General features: G+C 41.3%; 1 protein-coding gene across 1 annotated transcript; it reads right to left on the bottom strand.

Annotated features, from left to right (window-relative positions):
- Positions 1-7966: 7966 nt before the first annotated feature.
- On the bottom strand, positions 7967-16493 carry LOC118409186. Its single transcript, XM_035810055.1, has 7 exons — positions 16386-16493; positions 15541-15618; positions 14803-14890; positions 9856-10004; positions 9436-9678; positions 8639-9119; positions 7967-8160 (listed from the first exon to the last, which is right to left on the bottom strand). The coding sequence occupies exons 1-7, from the start codon at positions 16491-16493 to the stop codon at positions 7967-7969; spliced, it is 1341 nt and encodes a 446-aa protein (XP_035665948.1).
- Positions 16494-21065: the final 4572 nt, after the last annotated feature.

Here is a 21065-nt window from a genome sequence, read left to right as displayed (position 1 = left end):
TAGATGCAGGTTTAGGACAGTGAAGCTTTTTATAATAACAGACTTGTTTTTTTACCAATAGATTGGAGGGTTAGGACAGTGAAGCTTCTTATGATAACAGTCTTGTTTTTTTCCACCAATAGATGCAGGTTTAGGACAGAGAAGCTTCTTATGATAACAGGCTTGTTTTTTTCCACCAATAGATGCAGGTTTAGGACAGAGAAGCTTCTTATGATAACAGGCTTGTTTTTTTTCTACGAATAGATGCAGGTTTAAGACATTGAAGCTTCTTATAATAACAGGCTTGTTTTTCCACCAATAGATGTAGGTTTAAGAAAGTAAAGCTTCTTATGATAACAGGCTTGTTTTTCCACCAATAGATGCAGGTTTAAGAAAGTAAAGCTTCTTATAAATAACAGGCTTGTTTTTTTCCACCAATAGATGGAGGGTTAGGACAGTGAAGCTTCTTATAATAACATACTATTTGTTTTACCAATACATGCAGGTTCAGTACAGTGAAGAATAACAGAATTCTTTTTTCCCCAGTAAATTTAGGACTGTGAAGTATCCTACAATAACACCTTTTTCCCAATAGTTGAAGAACTAGGGCTGTAAATGTTTTTCCCCCAATAGAAGCATGTTTACAGCTTAAAATGATAATCTTGTAATAACATACTTGTCTGTTCCTGTAGCCTTTGTTGCTGTAAAGGTGTTGAGGTTCTTGTACTGAAATGTTTTATCGCAATATATGCAGCTTTATGGAAAAGATAAGGGTGTGTGGAGCAGATACATTTGTAAAGCTGGTAGTACCGACTAACTGACTCAGAGTTTCATGTCTGTTCAGAGATGATTTGAATCTTCTCATACTGAAAACTGACTGTTTTATTTTTCTTTCTGTTCAGGTAACGGAGGTGGGGGTTAGGGGGCTCTGGGTAGTGATAGCTTAGCAGCTGCACTCTTGAGTGGCTAGGCACACAGGTTCCACCTGCTACACTCTTAAATGTAGGGTGGTAAGCATACTGGTTCCACCCATCCCCTAAATCCTCTCGCGTCTGGCTCCTCGTGCCAACTCCCGGGCAACGGCTTCAGCTGGCCGGCAAAACGACGCGAGGGGTGGTGTTAACATTGCACTATCAAGCAGAGATCTTTCACTAAAGTTTCAGGAATATAAGTACAAAGCAGTGTATATTGTTTGTTTTCTTTACCCGCATAGCCACTGTGGTTAGCTTTGACATGTAAATATCGTTTTACATTTTGTAGCATGCATGACAAGATATATACAGTGTTTACAGCTCACAGTGTTGTATTGGGTATGCGGAGTGCACATAAAACGGTGTCAACAGACTGACGAGTTTGGCCCTCAAATACAATGCATAATTTTGAGGTAGCTGACGTAAAGCATGATCCTCATTAAATAGGGAAGATGGCAAGATAACTGTATCATAATAAAGAACCCCATTTTTGTCAGCGATACCGGACTGTACTTGTTGGTTGCACTGATATTTGATTCCCACAATACTCATTATGATCAAGGTTACATGTATCTGGAACACACATTGGTACTGAACACCTCTCATACACAGGTATACACAGGTAAATGTACCTCTCCTTGGTAATCAACACACCAATAAACATACCTGTCCTTGGTACATAAGAACATCCAGACAGGTAAACACACCTATCCCTGGTCCCAAATTCCATCAAAACAGGTAAACACACCTATCCCTGGTCCTAAATTCCATCAAAACAGGTAAACACACCTATCCCTGGTGCCAAATTCCATCCCAACAGGTAAATGCACCTATCCCTGGTGGTCAACACCACACACAAGTAAATGTCCCTGCCTGGTACTGAACATCATCCAGACAGACACTGTCTCATGTACTGTACCGTACAAGGGAACACCTGTCCCTGGCGCATTATCCACACAGGTAAATGCACTGAATGGTGCTGAACACCATCCGTGCATAGAATGTTAACACATCTGTCTTCAGGCTGACATAAGAAAGGGTGTAACGACACATTTCCCGGTGCTGAACACCATCCACTCAGGTAAACACACCTGTCCCTGGTCACACAGGTAAACACACCTGTCCCTGGTGGTGAACACCATTCACACACAGGTAAACATACCTGTCCCTGGTGCTGAACACCATACACACACAGAGGTTAACACACCTGGTGCTGAACACCACACACACAGGTAAACATGTGTTCCTGGAGCTGAACACCATCCACACAGACAGGTGAACACACCTGCCCCTGGTGCTGAACACCATCCACACACAGGTGAACACACCTGCCCCTGGTGCTGAACACCCTACACACACAGGTGAACACACCTGCCCCTGGTGCTGTCCACCGCGCACAGTTTAACATTCCTGTAAATATGTGGTGCTGAAACCCATCCACACAGGTAAACAAACCTGTCCCTGGTGCTGAACACCTCCCACACAGGTAAATATGTGGTGCTGAACACCATCCACCCACAGCTAAACGTACATCTGCTTGATGCGGAACACCATTCAAAAAGGTTAAGGCATCTGACCCTGGTGCACATTCTGTCCAGATACAGTTAAGTATGCCTATCGTTCCACCAGGTGAGCATACCTGTCCTTGGCACTGAACACTTTTCATACACTAGTAAACCTGGCTCTGAACACCTTCAGTACGCTTGGCTCTGTTAGAAACGGCGTTTAAGTGAAGGGCGTTGCTGTTATATCAAGCCTCACTAGACTACAACTATTAGGGGTTTAAAATCTTGATTCGCAGGTAGTTTGGATATCCAAGAAAGCTTTTGACATCAGCTGCACTTAAAAGACAAGGTAACGTGAGCTAGAAATATATGTGCACTTTTTCTGATTTGTCATCACATAAGGAAACTTTGACACTATAAAGATTTTTAAATGGTAAGTTTTTGTATGTTGATGCCCTTAAGCCCCGGTCGCGTAAATCGTACTGTGATAGCTTATCCAGTATATATATCGCACGATAATCACAGTATTTCCCAGGTGCTGTACATCATGGGAAAAATCAGCCAACGGGAGAATCCTGCGACGTTCAAACATTTTCTAGTGTCTTTTGAAAAGCCGCCTGAGTGCCTTTAAAATCAAATCTTTCCTGGAAAAATGTTAACAAAATTATCTGAAAAAAACGTACTAAGACCCTTACAAAGGTTCAAATCAAGTAGACGTATAGGATGTTAGCCCCTTTAATCGGCCCTACGAGTGAAGCTATTTCGGGCTTAAAATGTGCCTTGTCTCGGATGACAATTAAGACAAAAATACTATCATCAGTCCCGCAGAGCCCTCTTCGAAAATTGTTTTACAATATTTGTCCGTTCCCACTCATGTTTTATTTGCACGAAACTATTCTGTCTTTATATTCAAGGTCTTCAGTAATCTCCAAGCAGATCCTACGGTAGCATTAGATAGTATCAAAAGCCGGCAGAGGAGTGAAGCCGGCTTAGGAGTGTGTTTCGCTACCGGTGTGGCAAATGTACACCTCTTGGCTGACTACACTCTTTGGCCAGTTTGGTACTATCTTATGCCATTGTAGGATCTGCTTTGAGATTAGATCTTAAGAGGTTTCGTCCTTTTCTAGCTTTTCGGGCGACCTATTATTCGATTCCTCTTGCGCGTGAACAAAACACACTACACTAGTCCGATATATAGGGTCATTTTGGACTTTATCTGTGCTACGGTGTGAAAAGTGTACGATATATAGTAGCGACGTCGGCATATATAGACAGCTCAAATGACTACATACATGCTAAATGGCAATGACGCAAGCGATTGGATATGATTTTCCCAAAATCCTGAGTAATTTTGCGAATGACTGTATACAGTTAGGCATAATCATTAAAAGAAATGGGATACTTGAGTTTTCCACAAGTCACATGCGCTATTTTTTTTTTGTTAGACTGAATTAGGCAGGTACGCTGCAATCTCCCAGTCAGATATAATTTGACCAATCTACAAGGTACATTATCGAAACTTTGAGTTTACTAAACACAATGTTGTGATATGATTTTGTGTGTGAATTTCTCTGGACAAATCGCAGAAGATCACACCGTTCTTCTTTTCATTCCTTGAACACAATTGACTCGATCCAGTCATCTGTCAAAAAGGTAAATGTAAAAAGGTACATGTATACAGGGCGCAGCCTAACAAGAATGGAGCATTCTGCAGTCTCCCTGGCATTAAGAGAGTAGTAAGCTTAGGGTTTACACTGAGCGGTAGGTACTTGGCATGGTCGCTGTTTCACGGGCTTCCACTTGAAGTCGGGTAAAAATAAACGTGAGAACTCTGCGATATTAGAAAAATAAGGAAATAAGACTACGTGCATAATGTACCCTGGTCATGAAATCTCAGGAAAATGGCGCATTCAAGAGTATTTATGGAGGGAACCGGATACGATTATGTTACGTTGCGAAAGATTAATACGATGAATAAGTTTATCTGCAAGTTCATGCCCGTAGGCTAATTGCAAGATAGGGGATATGGAGAAAGCTGTCGGGTGAAACTGATGAACGACTTAGACATTCCCCAACTTACACATAAAAGTTCCCCTATTCTCGTTAATACCCCTGTCACATTACACGAAACGTCGGGAGACGTTCGCGCGACGTTCGCCCGACTTCCGTTTGTTTACAAATACAGTCAAACCTGTATTAGGGGCCACCTCTACAGAGGGGCCACCTGTATATAGTGGCCACTTTTTGTCGGTCCCTTGGGTATTGTGTCATTTCTATTATGCCCGCGCATTCCATTCACTGGTTAAAAAGATTTCGACAACAAAATAAGCAACATTTGTTGATCTCTTGCCTTTTTTGAGGGACGTTTTGTGTTACCTTGTCCGCGTGTATGAGGTCATGGAACATCATCATAGATCTATTCACCGTCGATAGCACGAGCCTCGCTTAAACGTGACGTCAACAGGGATAGTTTTTTGGCGTCAAATACGCAAGGCCCTTCCTGCGATAGCGAAGTACGTCCGAAGATCGTATATAATACGAAAGGGGTACAAGAAACACGGATTTCTGTGCATGAAGGTGCGAGAAAGATAAGACTATTTTCTACGGCGATGCTTTTCTGTCAAGTTACATTCATAGCGAGCACGTTGTTATCATAGCAAGACCTTTGTTGTTCAACGGAAAGGTCACATCTACTTATTTACTGACTTTCACAGCGAATGTTCTGTATGTCAAAACTTCGGTTCACAGCGATTGTTCTAAAGTTTAGCGTCAAACTTCTGGTCATAAACAGGCTCACTTAACAACCGGGGAACAATGTACATTTTGCGTTTGCGGGATATGTTGTATGCCACTGGGATTTGTTCAGTAATATACTACTTTGGTCACTAATGATTTCTGAATACGTGCCGATTATATGTACTTTATGTACACTGTGGTTTGTAACAATTGTCTGCCGAGAAATCCAGGAAGATGAGTGACGTGTCCTCGGTCACTTCACGAATTGATTTTCTTAAGTTTTAAAGTCAGTTTTTCACCAATCACTTATTATCTCAGGTGACATCATTTGGCGAAATGCCGTCCTAATTTTCAGAAATTTAGGGGGTCTTCCTCCGTTTCTGACCCATGACGTCCCATGACGTAATTTACGTAGCATATTTTCGCACAGACAAATGATAGGTCATATAAAATGAGGATCCGAAGTGACTTTCCTTTTCATAATAATGCCATCATTGGATGATTCCTTGACGTGCAGAACATGCAACTTACAGCAATTTTGGAGTATGATGGGATCTTCTTTTTCCTGTTCCATATCATGATACAAATTTCACGCTTATATTCTTTTGACATGCCACATGCGCCATGGTACTATTCTGCTCCGTTTTTTGATAGATTTATCTTAAAATCATCATCTCTTAACACGAATTCAAGTCCACAGCAATGTACCTTAGCAGACATTTGGTAAATTTTCTAACACAAAAATCCATGTCAATGGGGGAAAAATAAGTATTTGTTATTCATGTATATTATGAATGTTCAGCAATGCAAAATGAAATTAGAAAAAAAGTCGTATCTGCATGCAGGCGTCGCACGTGGCATTCTTTGAATTTCGCCAGTACAAGTTCGTCTACTGATACCCAGATCCCCTATGATACCCTTGTAAGTGGAGTGCTACATCCCTGGCGGAGGGAAGTGGTACTGCATGTAATGTAGTTTACTTTGAAATACATTGTATACGACTCTGTACAGTGTATTGGACTCAGTACACTGTGTAGGACTCAGTACAGTGTATTTGACTAACTACGATGTATTTGACTCACTACAATGTAATTGACTCAGTACAATGTATTTGACTCAATACAGTGTATTGGACTCAATACAGTGTATTACAGTGTATTGGGCTCACTACAATGTATTAGGCTCACTACATTGTACTGGGCTCACTACAATGTATTGGGCTCACTACAATGTATTTTGCCTCTGTAATACATTGTATTTGTGAAATACATTGTATTTGAAAATCGTAATACATTGTATTTGAGTAATACAGTGGATGTAATACATTGTATTTGAGGAATACATTGTATTAGGCCCTGGAATACATTGTATTAGGCCCAAATACATTGTATTTGGCTTTTGACTGGAATATTAAACCATAGGCCACGTTAGACTTAGTTCCAGACCCTCTGCCGTAACTGGTGTATACTGTCATCTTGTAATAGTACGTGTCCGTGGAGCGGTTGTCCGGTAGACTATGGACAATCAACTGCCAAAGAAAAGGTAACTATTTAGCACGATAAAGCCCTTCGTTGACACACGTCTATTGGTGCAACAGATTACACCAGGCAAGATCCGATCATGACACTTAGATGATTGGCTAGTATTTCAAATTGTGTATTACATTTTGTCTCGTTTCGTCTTAGATGGTTACGAAAGATCTGTTGATCTGTTGGATGAAATTAAAATACTAGTGTCTCATTCTCTTCTCATTAAGAGGAGAGTTTACAATGCGTTTCTTTATAATCCTACCTTCTTCATCCCGGCTTTGTCCACTCTCCTTAGAAAGATGACCCCGACAAAGTACAGAGCTAATGTCGTCAGCACGGTAGCGAGGACCCCTGCGTTGTTCCCTATGTCCGCGAACTTGGCAAACACGGTGGTCAGGTCAATCGTGTTTGGCGCGGTGACAAAGCCAGCCCCGAATGCTGTCATGTGATTACAGGCGCAGACAGTCTTGGTTATTGTGGAGGAAGGATGTACCTGGTGAGACGACATAGATGTTAATGAAAAGTTTGACTTCTCGACTCGAATTTTTGACCGCTTCTCTGGTTCTCCTCGTGTCCTGATGACTGAGGACCCCATTGCTCAGAAAACGTCACCTTCGTATGAAATAAAACGCTTTCTTTCTGATACGAGTGCCTGCGTCCCGATCTTTTTCACCATTTCTATTACGGATTAACGGTTATAGGCTATAAGTGCGGATGACCAGTTGCCCAGAGGCTGTAACAAAGTATAGGTTAGCGCGGCAAAGATCAGAAACGTATTCCTTCATACGCCGATGAAGGTTAGACATCCAGGTAAAAAGATACCCCAAAAAGCGATTACTCAAGCAGCTGGATATAATTTTGGAAACAGTCGGACGTTTTATATAGTATCCACTATATTTCGTCAGTGACGCTGAAAAGATCTGGTAGAAACGGGTTTTATACCTTACTATGAATTGATATGCAAATGAGCTTAAGACAGTTTTTTGGTTGAGCGCTAAATCACAAGTACCAGAGAGTTCAATGCGTATGCCCCGTTTCCTGATGAGGATGGGATTGTACATTCTATCATATATATTAGTTAGGGTATAAAGCCTGTTTCTACAAAATCTCTTTAGTGTTACTGACGAAAGATAGTGGATGTTATCTGAAACGTCTGACAGTTTGGCTACTAGGTTGCGAAAGCAACAGAACCGATGAATGTGCAAGTAACGACAACATTGACACAAATGACCATGGCCAAAAGATCTTACTCTACATCAAATCTTACCGTGCATCCGTTGGACAGCCAGCTCTCTGTGTCCTCCGCCCAATAACGACAGCTCAGACGCAGCACCTTCAGGCTGTAGAACTGGGTCCCATTCAGGCTTAAACCGGATTGATCATCGGGGTCCACAAGAAGTACGCCGTCATCGACTGCATCTTGGTAGACATCGTCCACACCTAGATAGACGTTGAAATGTGAATGCCATAAAACATAATTATGTATACAGTGAAACCTGTACAAGTACCTCTACATAAGGACCACCTGGCCAATGTAACCACTTTGTGGTGATCCCTTAGAGAATTGTTTTCATTGGCACAAGCATTAAGAATCCTGTCAAAGTAACCAATTGTCCACATAGACCAGGTTGTTTCAGTCCTCTGGGTGTTCGTCATGGGCACTCTACATGCTGAAGTCTCCTCTTCCTATTGTTACTCTGCATACAATAATACAATACCAATTCTACGATACACAGGTCATGTAACTGCCATCGTTCCCACTTTTTATAGATGAATGTGTTTCACCCGCAGACCTATTCCTACTAGCTCTGCCACCCTATTAATCACTCCGATTTTTTCAGTTGATCTTACTACAACAGCCGATCTACCAGCTCAGCTTATTTTGATTAATGTTGTACCAAATATGAGTTATTCTTACCAGCAACCTCTACTCCAACAGAATACTTTCCGGTATGATTCTTTCCCGACACGAAAAACATGACAGACCGAGACTCAGGAGCGCCAAGATGGGAGGCAGTCGGTTTCCAGTCCTGCCAGATCAAACATACTTCACAGTTTTTACTATGGGCCAAGCCTCCTCCTCTCCCGAACACGGATATTCTGGAACTCCTGTTCAGCGCAGTGACTTGGACGACGAAAGCATCATCTACGTCTGAGATGTTGAACGCATGGTGCACCACGCTCCCATTGCCGGTGGAATCTACTTCATGAACCAGTCCACTGGAAGAGTAGTCTCCACTGGTGCCATTGGTGGCGATAGAGATCAGGATATCCTCTTCTGTGTCTGTTATTTCCCCGGGGGACATGGTCAATGGAATCAGAGAGATGTCGTAGACACCAGAGTTGATGATGTTTGAGTTGTTTCCCCACGTGAAAGGGTTGTCATGGTAACAGATGACCTGGAGACAAAGAAAGGTTGATATGATGTGAACATATCAGGAAACCGTTTACTTAGTGTCAACGATGTAAATGATATAGCAGCAATTTTGACAAACATTATACTATTTGTTACATGTCGTATCGTCTATTTGGACGAAATACGACATGCGAGGAATGTGCTCAATGCCAGAAGAAGGTTCACGGAATCCATATTGATATTGATATTTTGAAACACATAATGATAAGATTTGTTACCTATTTGTCAACACACGACAGTCGTCAAGTGTTGAATATGCTGAGTGTTGTAAGAGGGTGTAAGAAGAACGTGTCACGTACCTTAACGTCAATATACATGGGCTCAAAGCCTTTGAACAGTTTTTCAGCAGGGGGAAAGGCAATGTTCACGCCTGTGTCGTTTAATCGATCATCTGCCAGATCCTTTCCACGGATTTTCTGGACTTGCAGACAGAGGCTGTCGGTGTCGATGCGTATTGCTGGGCCACCTGGGGTCAGCTCTCTTCTCAGACGGTCCGCCATATCGTTTAGTATCCTCCTTCCGCGTGCAACAACGGCTCGTTTCTGCCAATTATAATCAGCATTTTGGCATAGATGATGTAGATCATAATAAATAGCAATTTGATCGTTTTGACAGTTCAGTTTCACATTTTTTTAAATGCATAAAAGAGGAAATACACTGAAAACGAAAACGGCATGGCTGAAGGTACAACCTCACAGAAAACAAATAGGAAATCATACCATTTCGTCACGTTCTTCCTTCATTTGTCGCTCACCATCTTCTCTCTCTTCAGGTGACAAAACGTCATCATACGTTGTAGGATCGTCCTCTGCCTGACTTCCTCTGCTCTGTGCTTCATAGAAGAGGTGCCCAGCCGAGCGTACCATGTCTGAATCACAACCAAACCTTGTTAGGGCCGTAGTTACAGGACCGGGTACAGGGGTGGCGAAAGTGGAAAGAGTGGATTACTGTCAAAATGGACTGGCCATATCTCTGCCATTGAAACAATGACGTACATCCAACACTACAGGACCGGGTAATTATATTTCAGCCATACATAGTATGGTGAAATATATTGTATTCGTAATGTTTCTTTCTTTCTTCTTTCTTTCTTTCTTTCTCCTGTCAAATCTTCAAAGTGATTCATCTCCGCCGTTCCTGGACCGAATGACCTGAAATTTGGCACAGGGGTAGAATGGGCCAATACCTTGATGCTGTTTTCTCAGTTTTTTCATATCTGCCTCTAAAATGATTTTATTGAGATTTTTTGGTCAATTTTAGACCAAAACTGTATATTTTGGCCCCTGTACCCTGGTATTACAACCAAATGAGCTGAAATTTGACAGAGATGTGCCTTGATAATGCCCCCATATAAATTCGATAACACTTTTGGTGTACAGTACAACAAAATGCTTATTTTTGCGATTTTTTGACCAATTTTTGACCAAAAAAGGACACTTTTGGCCCCTGTACCCTGGTATTACAACCAAATGAGCTGAAATTTGACAGAGATGTGCCTTGATAATGCCCCCATATAAATTCAATAACACTTTTGGTGTACAGTACAACAAAATGCTTATTTTTGCGATTTTTTGACCAATTTTTGACCAAAAAAGGACACTTTTGGCCCCTGTACCCTGGTATTACAACCAAATGAGCTGAAATTTGACAGAGATGTGCCTTGATAATGCCCCCATATAAATTCAATAACACTTTTGGTGTACAATACAACAAAATGCTTATTTTTGCGATTTTTTGACCAATTTTTGACCAAAAAAGGACACTTTTGGCTCCTGTACCTTGGTATTGCAACCGAATGAGCTGAAATTTGACACAGATGTGCCTTGATAATCCCTTCATATGAATTCAATAACACTTTTGGTGTACAGTGCAACAAAATGCTTATTTTTGCGATTTTTGGCCAATTTTTGACCAAAAAAAGGACACTTTTGGCTCCTGTACCCTGGTATTACAATTAAATGACCTGAAATTTGGTATAGATAGGCATTAGATACTTAGTAACAAGATTCAAGTAAAATTTTTGACATAAACAACTTTAAAATGATTAATTTTTGCACTTTTCTGAGGGGAAATTTGTTTTCTTTTGGCCTCCTGACGTGACCTTCCGTGACCCCGCACAGAGCCACACCTGTGCGCGTCAGCCGGAGAGTTAATTGAATCAAAGACCTAGCCAATCAGCGAAGAGGAAGTTGGCAAATGATCAACGCACCATCTTCTCCAGTTACATGTTGCTGTTACAGCTTACCTTTGCCACTTCTTCTGTGTAAATTATTTTGTCTCTCTGGTCCTGCTAAAAACATAATATCGTAATTGGAACACACCGCGGAATTGCACGGAGAACGGGCGCGTGGTTGGAAGGGGGTGCACTATACCGGCCGAACGAAACACGGCACAATTAACTGCCGCTGTGTACCTTTATACATCCTCTGTTGTTCCTTTCTTTCCTGTTAGTAGTTGCACAAAACAAAAATCTGCATGAGCATACAAAAAGTCATGAGAAAATGGGCGTATACTGACAAGAATTTTCATTTAATTTTGGTCCGTCATAACCGCTATGACGTAAAACTTTACTGCTGGCCGTAGCATTAAAAATGGCGGGAAAATGGCGGCGTACGTTCAATTTGACCCATTCAGTCGTAGATCCGGGCTATAATGCAACGGTTCCTCACACTTTTGCACGAGTTGTAGGTCACCAAAAGAAATTCAAGATTGCTGTTGAATCAGTTTCAGTTTATTTATTTTACCAGCAGTAACACTCAGGTACATAACAACCTGTTTTGTCATGCTCGTCATGTGCCGTGAGCACATGTGATTATTATCTACAAATCTGGCGATGAACGTGACAGTGTGTTTGTCCCACGACGAGCTCGCCTGCCCCGAAAATGACCTGAAAACTTTTGGCCTTGTTGTCTTCGAATGCATTGTTATCGATGCTTTGTAAATTATGTATTGGACACCTAGATGTCTGAAGTGTGCATACCTCAGAAATAACTATTGTTGCATGTGTAGATCTCTTTAAGTTCCACTATTTTTAATCGACCGGTATAAGGCTTATGACCGGTATTATGCCAATCCATGTTATCAGTTCTTTGGGGCATATCTATGATAATCGCAGCAGTCACTTAACTTCTCTTCAGGAGTTTAGCGTAACACTATTTCAGGTCAAACCGTCAAAGGCAACTAAAAACAAACTTTAACGTTACTAATTTCAACAGTACTTATAACTTGTTATCCGAAGTTGAAACGCTAGCGATGGTATTTTCGCTGCGCTGTTAGCTCCGTGCGACTGTTGTTGACGGTCTTATAACGGTATATTTTGCACCCCTGTACCCTGGTATGAGTAACATTTGGTATAGATAGGCATAAGATAGTTGGTAAAATGATCCAAGTAAAATTTTTGGCATAAAGTACTGTAAAAGGCTTAATTACAGCACTTTTTTTAGGGGAAATTGGTTTTCTTTCGTTCTCCATGCCATGACCTTTCGGACGTTCACCCCACAGAGCCGACATCTGCACCTGCGTCTAGCCGGCAGGAAGAGTTAATTCAATTAATGGTTCAGCCAATCAGCGAAGAGGAAAGCGAAGGCTAATTAATATTCATAAGCGGGACCACACAATACGTTAACTTGAAGACTCAGGCCGTACAGACTTCTCGCCAGGATTTTTTCAAAGCGTCGGACAGGGGTCCGGGGGCCGCCGAATGTCCCTGGCGGGGTCCAGGGGCAGGGCCACTGTGGGGGGGACCCAGGTGGGCGAAGCCCCCCCGGAAGCTCTTGCATTTTAGACTATTGAGAAGGCTTCTTTTATCAGTTTTTTTAGGGCCATATCTACGATAATCGTAGCAGTCACTTACTTCTCTTCAGCAGTTTGACTTTAAAATATTTCGGGTCAAAGCTTCAAAGACAACTAAAACCTCATAAACAACAAACTTTACTTAGCTCAACAGTATACAAAAATATTGTACGGGTTGCCATCCTTAGTTGAAGCGCTTATTTATAGCGCTAGTATCTTCGCTGCGCCGTTAGCCGCCGTACGACTTTTGTTGACGGTCTGATATCCCTACGTCGCCGCCTCGCTGATATTCCCACGGACATGTTTCAAGAAAAATACCCAGCAAAAAAACGCTGTTCTGCGTCAAATTCTATTCTATAAAACATGTGGGACTCAGTGTTACAGTCTAAATATTTTGTAGAAGCACCGCTGTAGGAAAGAAGGTCCAAGCAATGTAAAACATCACGTAGCATGAAGTTCGCTGTCAACTGGCACACAGCACATGACTGTTTGAAACTCTAAGTCTAATCAACAGCCGTGTTTGATTGATAGCCGGCGGTCCTTTGATGAAGTCGGCGAAAGGTGCGTTAGTTAGAAAATCTGCGTTTAGTTTTGATACGTAATTATAAGTTAGACAGTGGCGAGAATGATTATTTTCTCATCAATATTTCTCTTCAGAATTATTTGAACTTAATTGTACATCTAAACAATTGGCTTACCTGTGCAATGTTTATATGATTAATGATCAGTGTACTGAAATCATGTGTAACGTATGGCTCCTAGTCAATAGATCAGCATTTTCTCTATAGTGACCACCTGTCTATAGTGGCCACATTTCCTAGTGCTGTTGTTGTTTGACATAAACTTTGAACATTTAAATTGTAAGTAACTTTAAACTGCCAGAGTTTCAGCCCAATAAAACACTCTCAGCGCCAGGGTATGAACAGACTGACCAGACAGACGAAAATAAATCCTCGAACAAGGTTCAATCGTATCTTCCGGGTCTGGCAGGAAGTTGTTAAACTAAAATAAGAATAGGCTCGATGGCTGATTGCATACAAAGTAAAACAGTTTAACAGTTTTACAGCTTGAAGAAAACAAACGCTCCTACAGTACCTGCACCTGCTTGATAATTATTAAATCGTATGCCCTACTTGAATAAAAAAAGTTCACTGCAATAATAAATGTACCCACATCACAAGGAGCTTATACTTTTTTAAACTTACACCTAGTTATCGTACTGAAAATTGTTAATGACATTACATGAAGTCATTCAACAATTTTCAGTCATGATGAAAATTTTCTGAATGGAAGGTGTGATTATTGTCATTTTCTGAAAAATAGAAGCAAGCTCTGTTTTTACCTGGAATCAATTCACAATACCAGTCCACTTTGGGGGATAATGTACTGTTAAGAGGATGTTCCATTTTTGCGCAGGGGTGATTTGGAACAGTCCAATGTTGCGTGGGAAGGGGTATGGCTGAAATATGCTGTATTTGCTCTTAAGCAAATGTCGGCCTTTCTAGTCTGATAGATAACCTTATAATTTTGTCAGCTTAGATATTTACAAAAGAAGAAAGACCAGACACTTGAGCTTTCTGTCCTTTTCAAAATGCATCCATTTTTTCAATAAGCAGTATTTCTAATTGCTACAAGGAGGGGGAATCAGAGGAAAGTGGATGTGCACGTCAATGGCTCATGGATGATTTTTGTTTCATTATTTCACGTGTCATTTATGTTTCAATCAAGTTATGCTTTGTGTTGACACATTCGTTACTACCAGTAGTAAGTTTCATTTTGTTTAGATTGAACTTTTGTTGTTGGGTTGGTTCAAAATAAAAATAAATAAAATGAAATAAAAACTGCTACAATCTTGGACCTGGATAAAATCTTACCTGTACTGATGCGCCTCACGTCTTCCGTCGTCATTATTTTTCTCGCAAGGTCATAGTTCAGGTTGTCCAAAACGGTGACGTAGGAAAGCTATAGATGCAAACAGCAGCGTTGAGGAAAACGATATTCATATATAACGCCCGGAGAAGAATTTGCTGTGTCTTACATATACATCAGCTAGACATACTTTTCCCGGATGTATTGAAATAGTTCTGGAATTTTCGAAACTTCGTCGCCTTGCGTAATGTGACGAACTTAAAAGCCAACGCTAAGAACTTGTAAGATTCTAGATCTTAATAAAGTCAAAGTCAAAGTTATTGATTGAACGACAAAAACGGACCTGTTCTTCCAATGTCTTGTAGCTACACGCTTTGATGACAGCTTCAGTTAACTGAGCGAGGACACCGACAGCGTCTGTGGTCCTCAAACGCTCTGATGCAGATTTCAGTGTTTCCAAGGCTAAATTGCAGGTCTGGTGCATATAAGCATAGTCATGAAGGATGCAGATAGATAGGAGTAATTTATCAAACGGATATGTGAATAAACAAAGAATATGTACAAGGCAACCAACATTCATTCAGTGACCAGCTTGAATTACACTTGGAAAGTAGACGTACTATTACATGCTTTTGTGTAATTCCATAGAACTGTGCAAGCTACCCAAAGTCGATAAAATAAAATGTTAACCGATCATCACCAAAAGCAACACAGATCAGAAAACAACCTGGCTATTCACTCACGTTGTCGGTCAGCGTTCTCGCGTTATTGGTCAACGTTCTGTCAGCAGTCCCAGGAGTAACAGGGCGGTCATCCAAGTCCTATTGCGGCAAACGTACATATTACTCGTGGATCAACATGATTTGTGCCATGGTTGCTTTTTGTTAGTATTAAAGGAATATTGGAGAGTTAAAATTGGAAATATTCTGGATAAAATGTGCACTATATTTGCACATTTATACCATCATTTTATACTTTGAGCCGTTAAAAACGGCACAGAAACAAGCCGCACGAGGATTCCTGATCACAGTCTAAGTTTATAGCTTCCACTATTTCGTGGAATTCTCGTGAGGCTTGTGTCTGTGCCATTTTTATCCGCTCAAAGTATGAAATAATGATATAAATGCGGGAATATGGTGAGGTAGATGTCAATATTATACAGACTGCCTTCTTCCTTTATTCCTTTATTCCGATACCCTTTAGGGCTAGTCTACCAGGGTTCGTATGAAACAATGAAACATACATAAACAAACGCAAATATATACACAAACATACATGTATATATACAAACAGGTAATAATAGATACACAATCATTAAAAAAACTATTGGCTTGAGAAGACTTGATACATTGCCTTTTTAAAGCGTGAGATGTTGGGCAGAGATTTGATGTATGGTGGTAGGTCATTCCAAAGACTGATGGCACGGTAGAGAAAAGTTCGCCTTCTCCAGAACATTTCCACATTCAATGCTCTAATATTGCTTAGGTTGCCTTTAAGGCAGACGCTTTTAGTGAAGACACATTCTTCGTATTCACATAGTAACTACAACAATAATGAAACAACCATTTGTAGCAAACTTGATGCTTACCGGCTGCATTACCCTTGCTAGTGCCTCTACAAGTGCCACTGGCTCCGATGCCGTGATGTTATTGACATCCACGACATCAATGGCGGGGATGGCGAGACCTTCGACCATCGACGGTGGGAACGTCTGGAAACCGCAGAACATAAAAACTCCTTCAATGTGTGTGTGTCACTGTTACGTGCTGCGCCACATTGGGCTGTCCATAAGCAAGCAAAACACGAGGCTGTCCCTGCACGTATACGTAGAACTGGTAAATACATGTATAGTCATGTTTATATTTTATAGATCATATACATATATATATAAAACTAAAGTGAGTCGTTCGACCGTCGTTCTTTGGACTTATCAATTCTAGAGGAGTAGGACTGGTAAATGCCACTTTCTCTCGGGAATATTCTTACGTTGATACAGAGAAAGATCAAAGTTGATTTCTGTTAGTATTTCGGTATGGCGGCCTTGAAAAGGTGCCTTCTAACAAGAAACACCTGTTCCGCCATAGCTTAAACTGTGTTGGAGAACCTTAATAAATAAAAAGAATTCATAAAAAAGAATAAAGTGTGTCAACTCCAAGCAATTCCGACCATCCGATCCATTCGACAGTTTAGAGCATGATAACGATATTACCTCGCTTGTGTCCACGTCGTCGGCAACGAACGCGTCGGAAAGACTCTGGTCTGACAGACCTGAAAAAGATATGTCTCAATTAACTTCATTACAGCCTCATTTGAGTGTGCTAATTCTTTGTAACTTTCTTGTATTTGGAAAGTGATGAACAGAGATGATTTCCACTGGTGTTACAGTTTGCTCCGTGGCATGCTGACCTTATTTGGACAACAATCAATAAACCTGTCAACCAACCTTTAGTTTCGTCACTCGAACTGCTACTGACTTCGGATTCTTGATTGGGGTTTTCGTATTCCAACGATTCATAACTCGATGGTGGTCCAAAGTCTCCAAACCCATCGTCGCTTAGCACATCCGATTCGGTACTTTCTTGAATTGCCTCTTGGCGGCCTAGGTAGGAATGAAAGTCAATGCATTCATCATTTTGGAGGTTAGTGAAACGATAGGTTGGCGAAACGATATTACAACCCTATATTGTCTTGTATTGATATTGACTCAACTATACCTTATAGCGATAGTAAAGTATACGTACCAAGAAAGTCGATCTTACCTTCTGTTGTATCTGGCACGAAGTTCTCTGTCGTAGATCGTGCTTGTGTGGTTAACGGCGTAGTAGCTAGAAAAGCATTTTTGAAATTGTCAGTTTTCACATATTGACGCAGGTGACTCACGATAACTATATCTTACACTGCAAGAGCTGTAGAATTTAACTTATATGGAGGTTAACTCCATCACACAGAAATAATGCAAGTTGGGGTATATTTGCCGTAGTTATTGTGAAAATTATGGTTGGCGAAGGTATGAGTCTGGGTACTTCCTTGAGTTTGCAACATTTTGCCTTATAAAACAACATGCGAAATGACTGCCTATTAAAACGACGACTTTACAGAAAAAAATGCTCTCGAAGCGCCCTTTTGAAATTGTCAAGACTGTTGTAAGAGGACAGGAATACAAACCATTGGACACACTTACTAGTAGATTCTGTAGATGAAACGCCCGTAGACATTGATGTTTGCTGCACGGTAGCCGTTTCTGGGGCAGATGAAAAATAGATTGTCTCGCTATACATTGACATCTGTGTTGATGTCTCTTGAGCTACAATGCCATTGTTTGAGATTACACAGTCGGACTTTACTTCAGAAACGGATGCACTGCGTGGTGAATTACTAAACAGTCCTACGCAAGAAGACTCATATCTACGCTACTCTATTAACCTCACAATTTTGTGGCACATAGAGCAGCGTGTCAGATTGGTAGAGTGGTAGATTATTTTAACGACATTTTTTCTATCACAAAACAATGTAAGCCGATCTTGAGTTTGGCGATGTGAGCGACCAAAGATTTGTTTTAAAACGGCGATGGTCATTATGGTTCATGGTGGCTCGTGCATACTGGAAAATCATGAAGGAGGCAATTTTGTCAGGTTCTTCTTAAGTTATGCTTCAAACACATTTCCAAACCGGGGCCCGGTCGGGCAGCTTTCGGGAACGAAAAGTACAAAAACATTAGTCAAATTGAATTAGTCATGAGCATGATTTGCATGTTAGACACTCGTGTCCGCAAACATCCCGGCCGGACCCCGTCTCTCGCTGTCAGGGCCTCCTGTTCTGAAACTGTTCTCAAATTCAAGAGATGGTAAACCGGTACGGGGCGGTACTGACTTGGGGTTGGAGAACAGCTTATTCTTATCATTAGGGTTCTAACCTGTTATCCACGGAACAGACACACCACTGCTAACGCCCGCATGACCGACGGCGTAGAGCCTGGCGACGTAAGGCTGAAGCGGGGCTAGCCCTGTTAGATCCGCTGTTGTTAGGCTGTTGCTCAGGGAAATTTTTTCTGCCTCTGATGGAGAAAGGACCGGGATGAGCTCCAGCAGGTACGCCACAGCCTCGCCTTCAGGCGCCGCCCAGACCAGAGTAGCGGATCGGTCCGTCACGGTCACGGCACGGAAATCACGAGGGGAGTCCACGACTGTGATGAGAATTTGAAATACTTAGAGATTACACTTAAACGGTTCGCGATCGCATTATTCCTTAAATCATTACGAAAACACGACTGAAGCATAGCGTTGATTCATTCGTTGACTTGTGTCTGAGCCTGAAACGTCCTAGCAAACAACGTTGATGTTTCTTCAACCTGTCATTCAGTTGGTAAGAAATCATATCCCAATTATGTTATGTCTTTACTACCACAGAGAACACCTGGTTTGAGTAACAGTAATAAGTATATGGCAATTCCGTGCCCGAGGGCTAAATGAAAACAGCACATTAAAATTGTATGAGAAGGTAGAAAAATGAGATTCATCAATAAGTCAACATATAGAAAAAAAGTATTTAAAATGTTAGTCAGATGACAGTTACCCAAGCACCTTGACAGATTTTGGAATCGGTCAGACGTTTCAGGAAGAATCCACTACCCACCGTCTATGAAATGTATGTTGCGTATCTTTTTAACTGGATTCTGATAACCTTCGTCAACATGTTCAAAACCTATTTCTACTACGTCTTCTAACTTGCTTGACATACGTTTTCTTTACTTACCAGTGTATTGTTTGAGACTGCTGACGCTACCCTGAAATGCTGTAGTGATGGCTCTTACGGACACGTTGTATTCAGCTCCTGACAGAAGCCCTCTCAGATGCACTTTTGGGTACTGCACGTACAGCTGGTCAATGTTCTCGCTGCCCATCAGATGGTATGTAACCTGATACCCGATCACTACAGACGACGGGACGTTCCAGGTGACGTAAAAGCCTTCATCTGTCACCAGGGAGACCATCAGATTGCGAATCTCGTAGTTTCCTGGAATGTTCAAATACCATTACCATTCAGAGCAAAAATATCCAGAAACAAAAACAGACAAACGCACCGAGAATGATTATGCCTCCTTTTTTGTAACTGTCCTTGTCTGTCAACCACAGACTAGTTGGGCAACCCTGGCTGTGCATGCTGAACAACCAGACCAGTACATAAGTGAATAAAATAACTGTTACATGATCGCCCTGGAAAATGGTCGTACCTCGTAGCATGATCATCCTTGAGTAAGACAGGTAGATGTGGCTTCTTGGTGTCATGTGGTATACCTCCAACAGGTACAGGATTTCCAGCTCAAGATTGGTGAAGTTGAAGAAATCCGTGTCCCAATAAACATTCCAGCTCGTCGTCAAACTGGTCCTAAGGTTTGTCTGAGCAACTAGCACGGTACTGCGGAAAACACAGGAAAGAGTTGCCAATTGATGTGTTTTGTCATGAGCCCCTTCTCGTTCAGTCGTTTTGAACACATCCACACAATTCGGACATTGTGTTCCTGAGGTACTCTATCTATGGTTGAGATGAGTCAACTGGTAGGTTTCAAGACGGTCAACTTTAATACATGTACATGAATGGGGTAACAAGTCAATATGGCTGCAGTGGCGCCCATAAATCAAGAGTAAACATATTTTGTTGGCAACATGGATGACTGTGACATCTATACGACGTGTAGTGAGGTACAGAACATACCTTGATTTACAGGCGTACTCTGATACGTCCCAATGTACCAACACAGCGCCAGGCCCAACTCCATCTATCAAGATCACCTCTGTTGTCGGGTCTATCAATCAATTAATCAACCATGAATGAATCAACCAGTCTTTCAGTCAATGAATCACTGAATCAATCAATAAACTAAAAAGGCCAACATTTGCTTGAGAGCAAATACAGCATATATCAGCCATCTCCCTTCCCATGCAACAATAGACTGTTCGAAAATCACCCATGTGCGAAATTGGAACACTTCTGCGTAAATATGACTTCTGCTAATCACACTAAAGCCCAAAAATGAATCTTAACAAATCACTCCGTGCAAGAATGGACTCTTCCAGTGCACCTCATGTAAAAGGTAAAATAGACCAGTCCAAACACACTTCCACTAAAAATGTAATTTTGGATCATCACCCATCAAAAACTGAATTTGGAAAAAATCCCCCTCCATGCAAGAATGGACTCTTCCAGCACACCCAATGTATAATTGTAAAATATACCAGTCCAAAAATACTCCCACTAAAAGAGTTTGATG

The sequence above is a fragment of the Branchiostoma floridae genome, chromosome 2 (genome assembly GCF_000003815.2).
Source record: "Branchiostoma floridae strain S238N-H82 chromosome 2, Bfl_VNyyK, whole genome shotgun sequence".
NCBI lineage: Eukaryota > Metazoa > Chordata > Leptocardii > Amphioxiformes > Branchiostomatidae > Branchiostoma > Branchiostoma floridae.
Note: the sequence above shows the minus strand (reverse complement) of the source record. Positions and strands in the feature narration are given on the sequence as shown.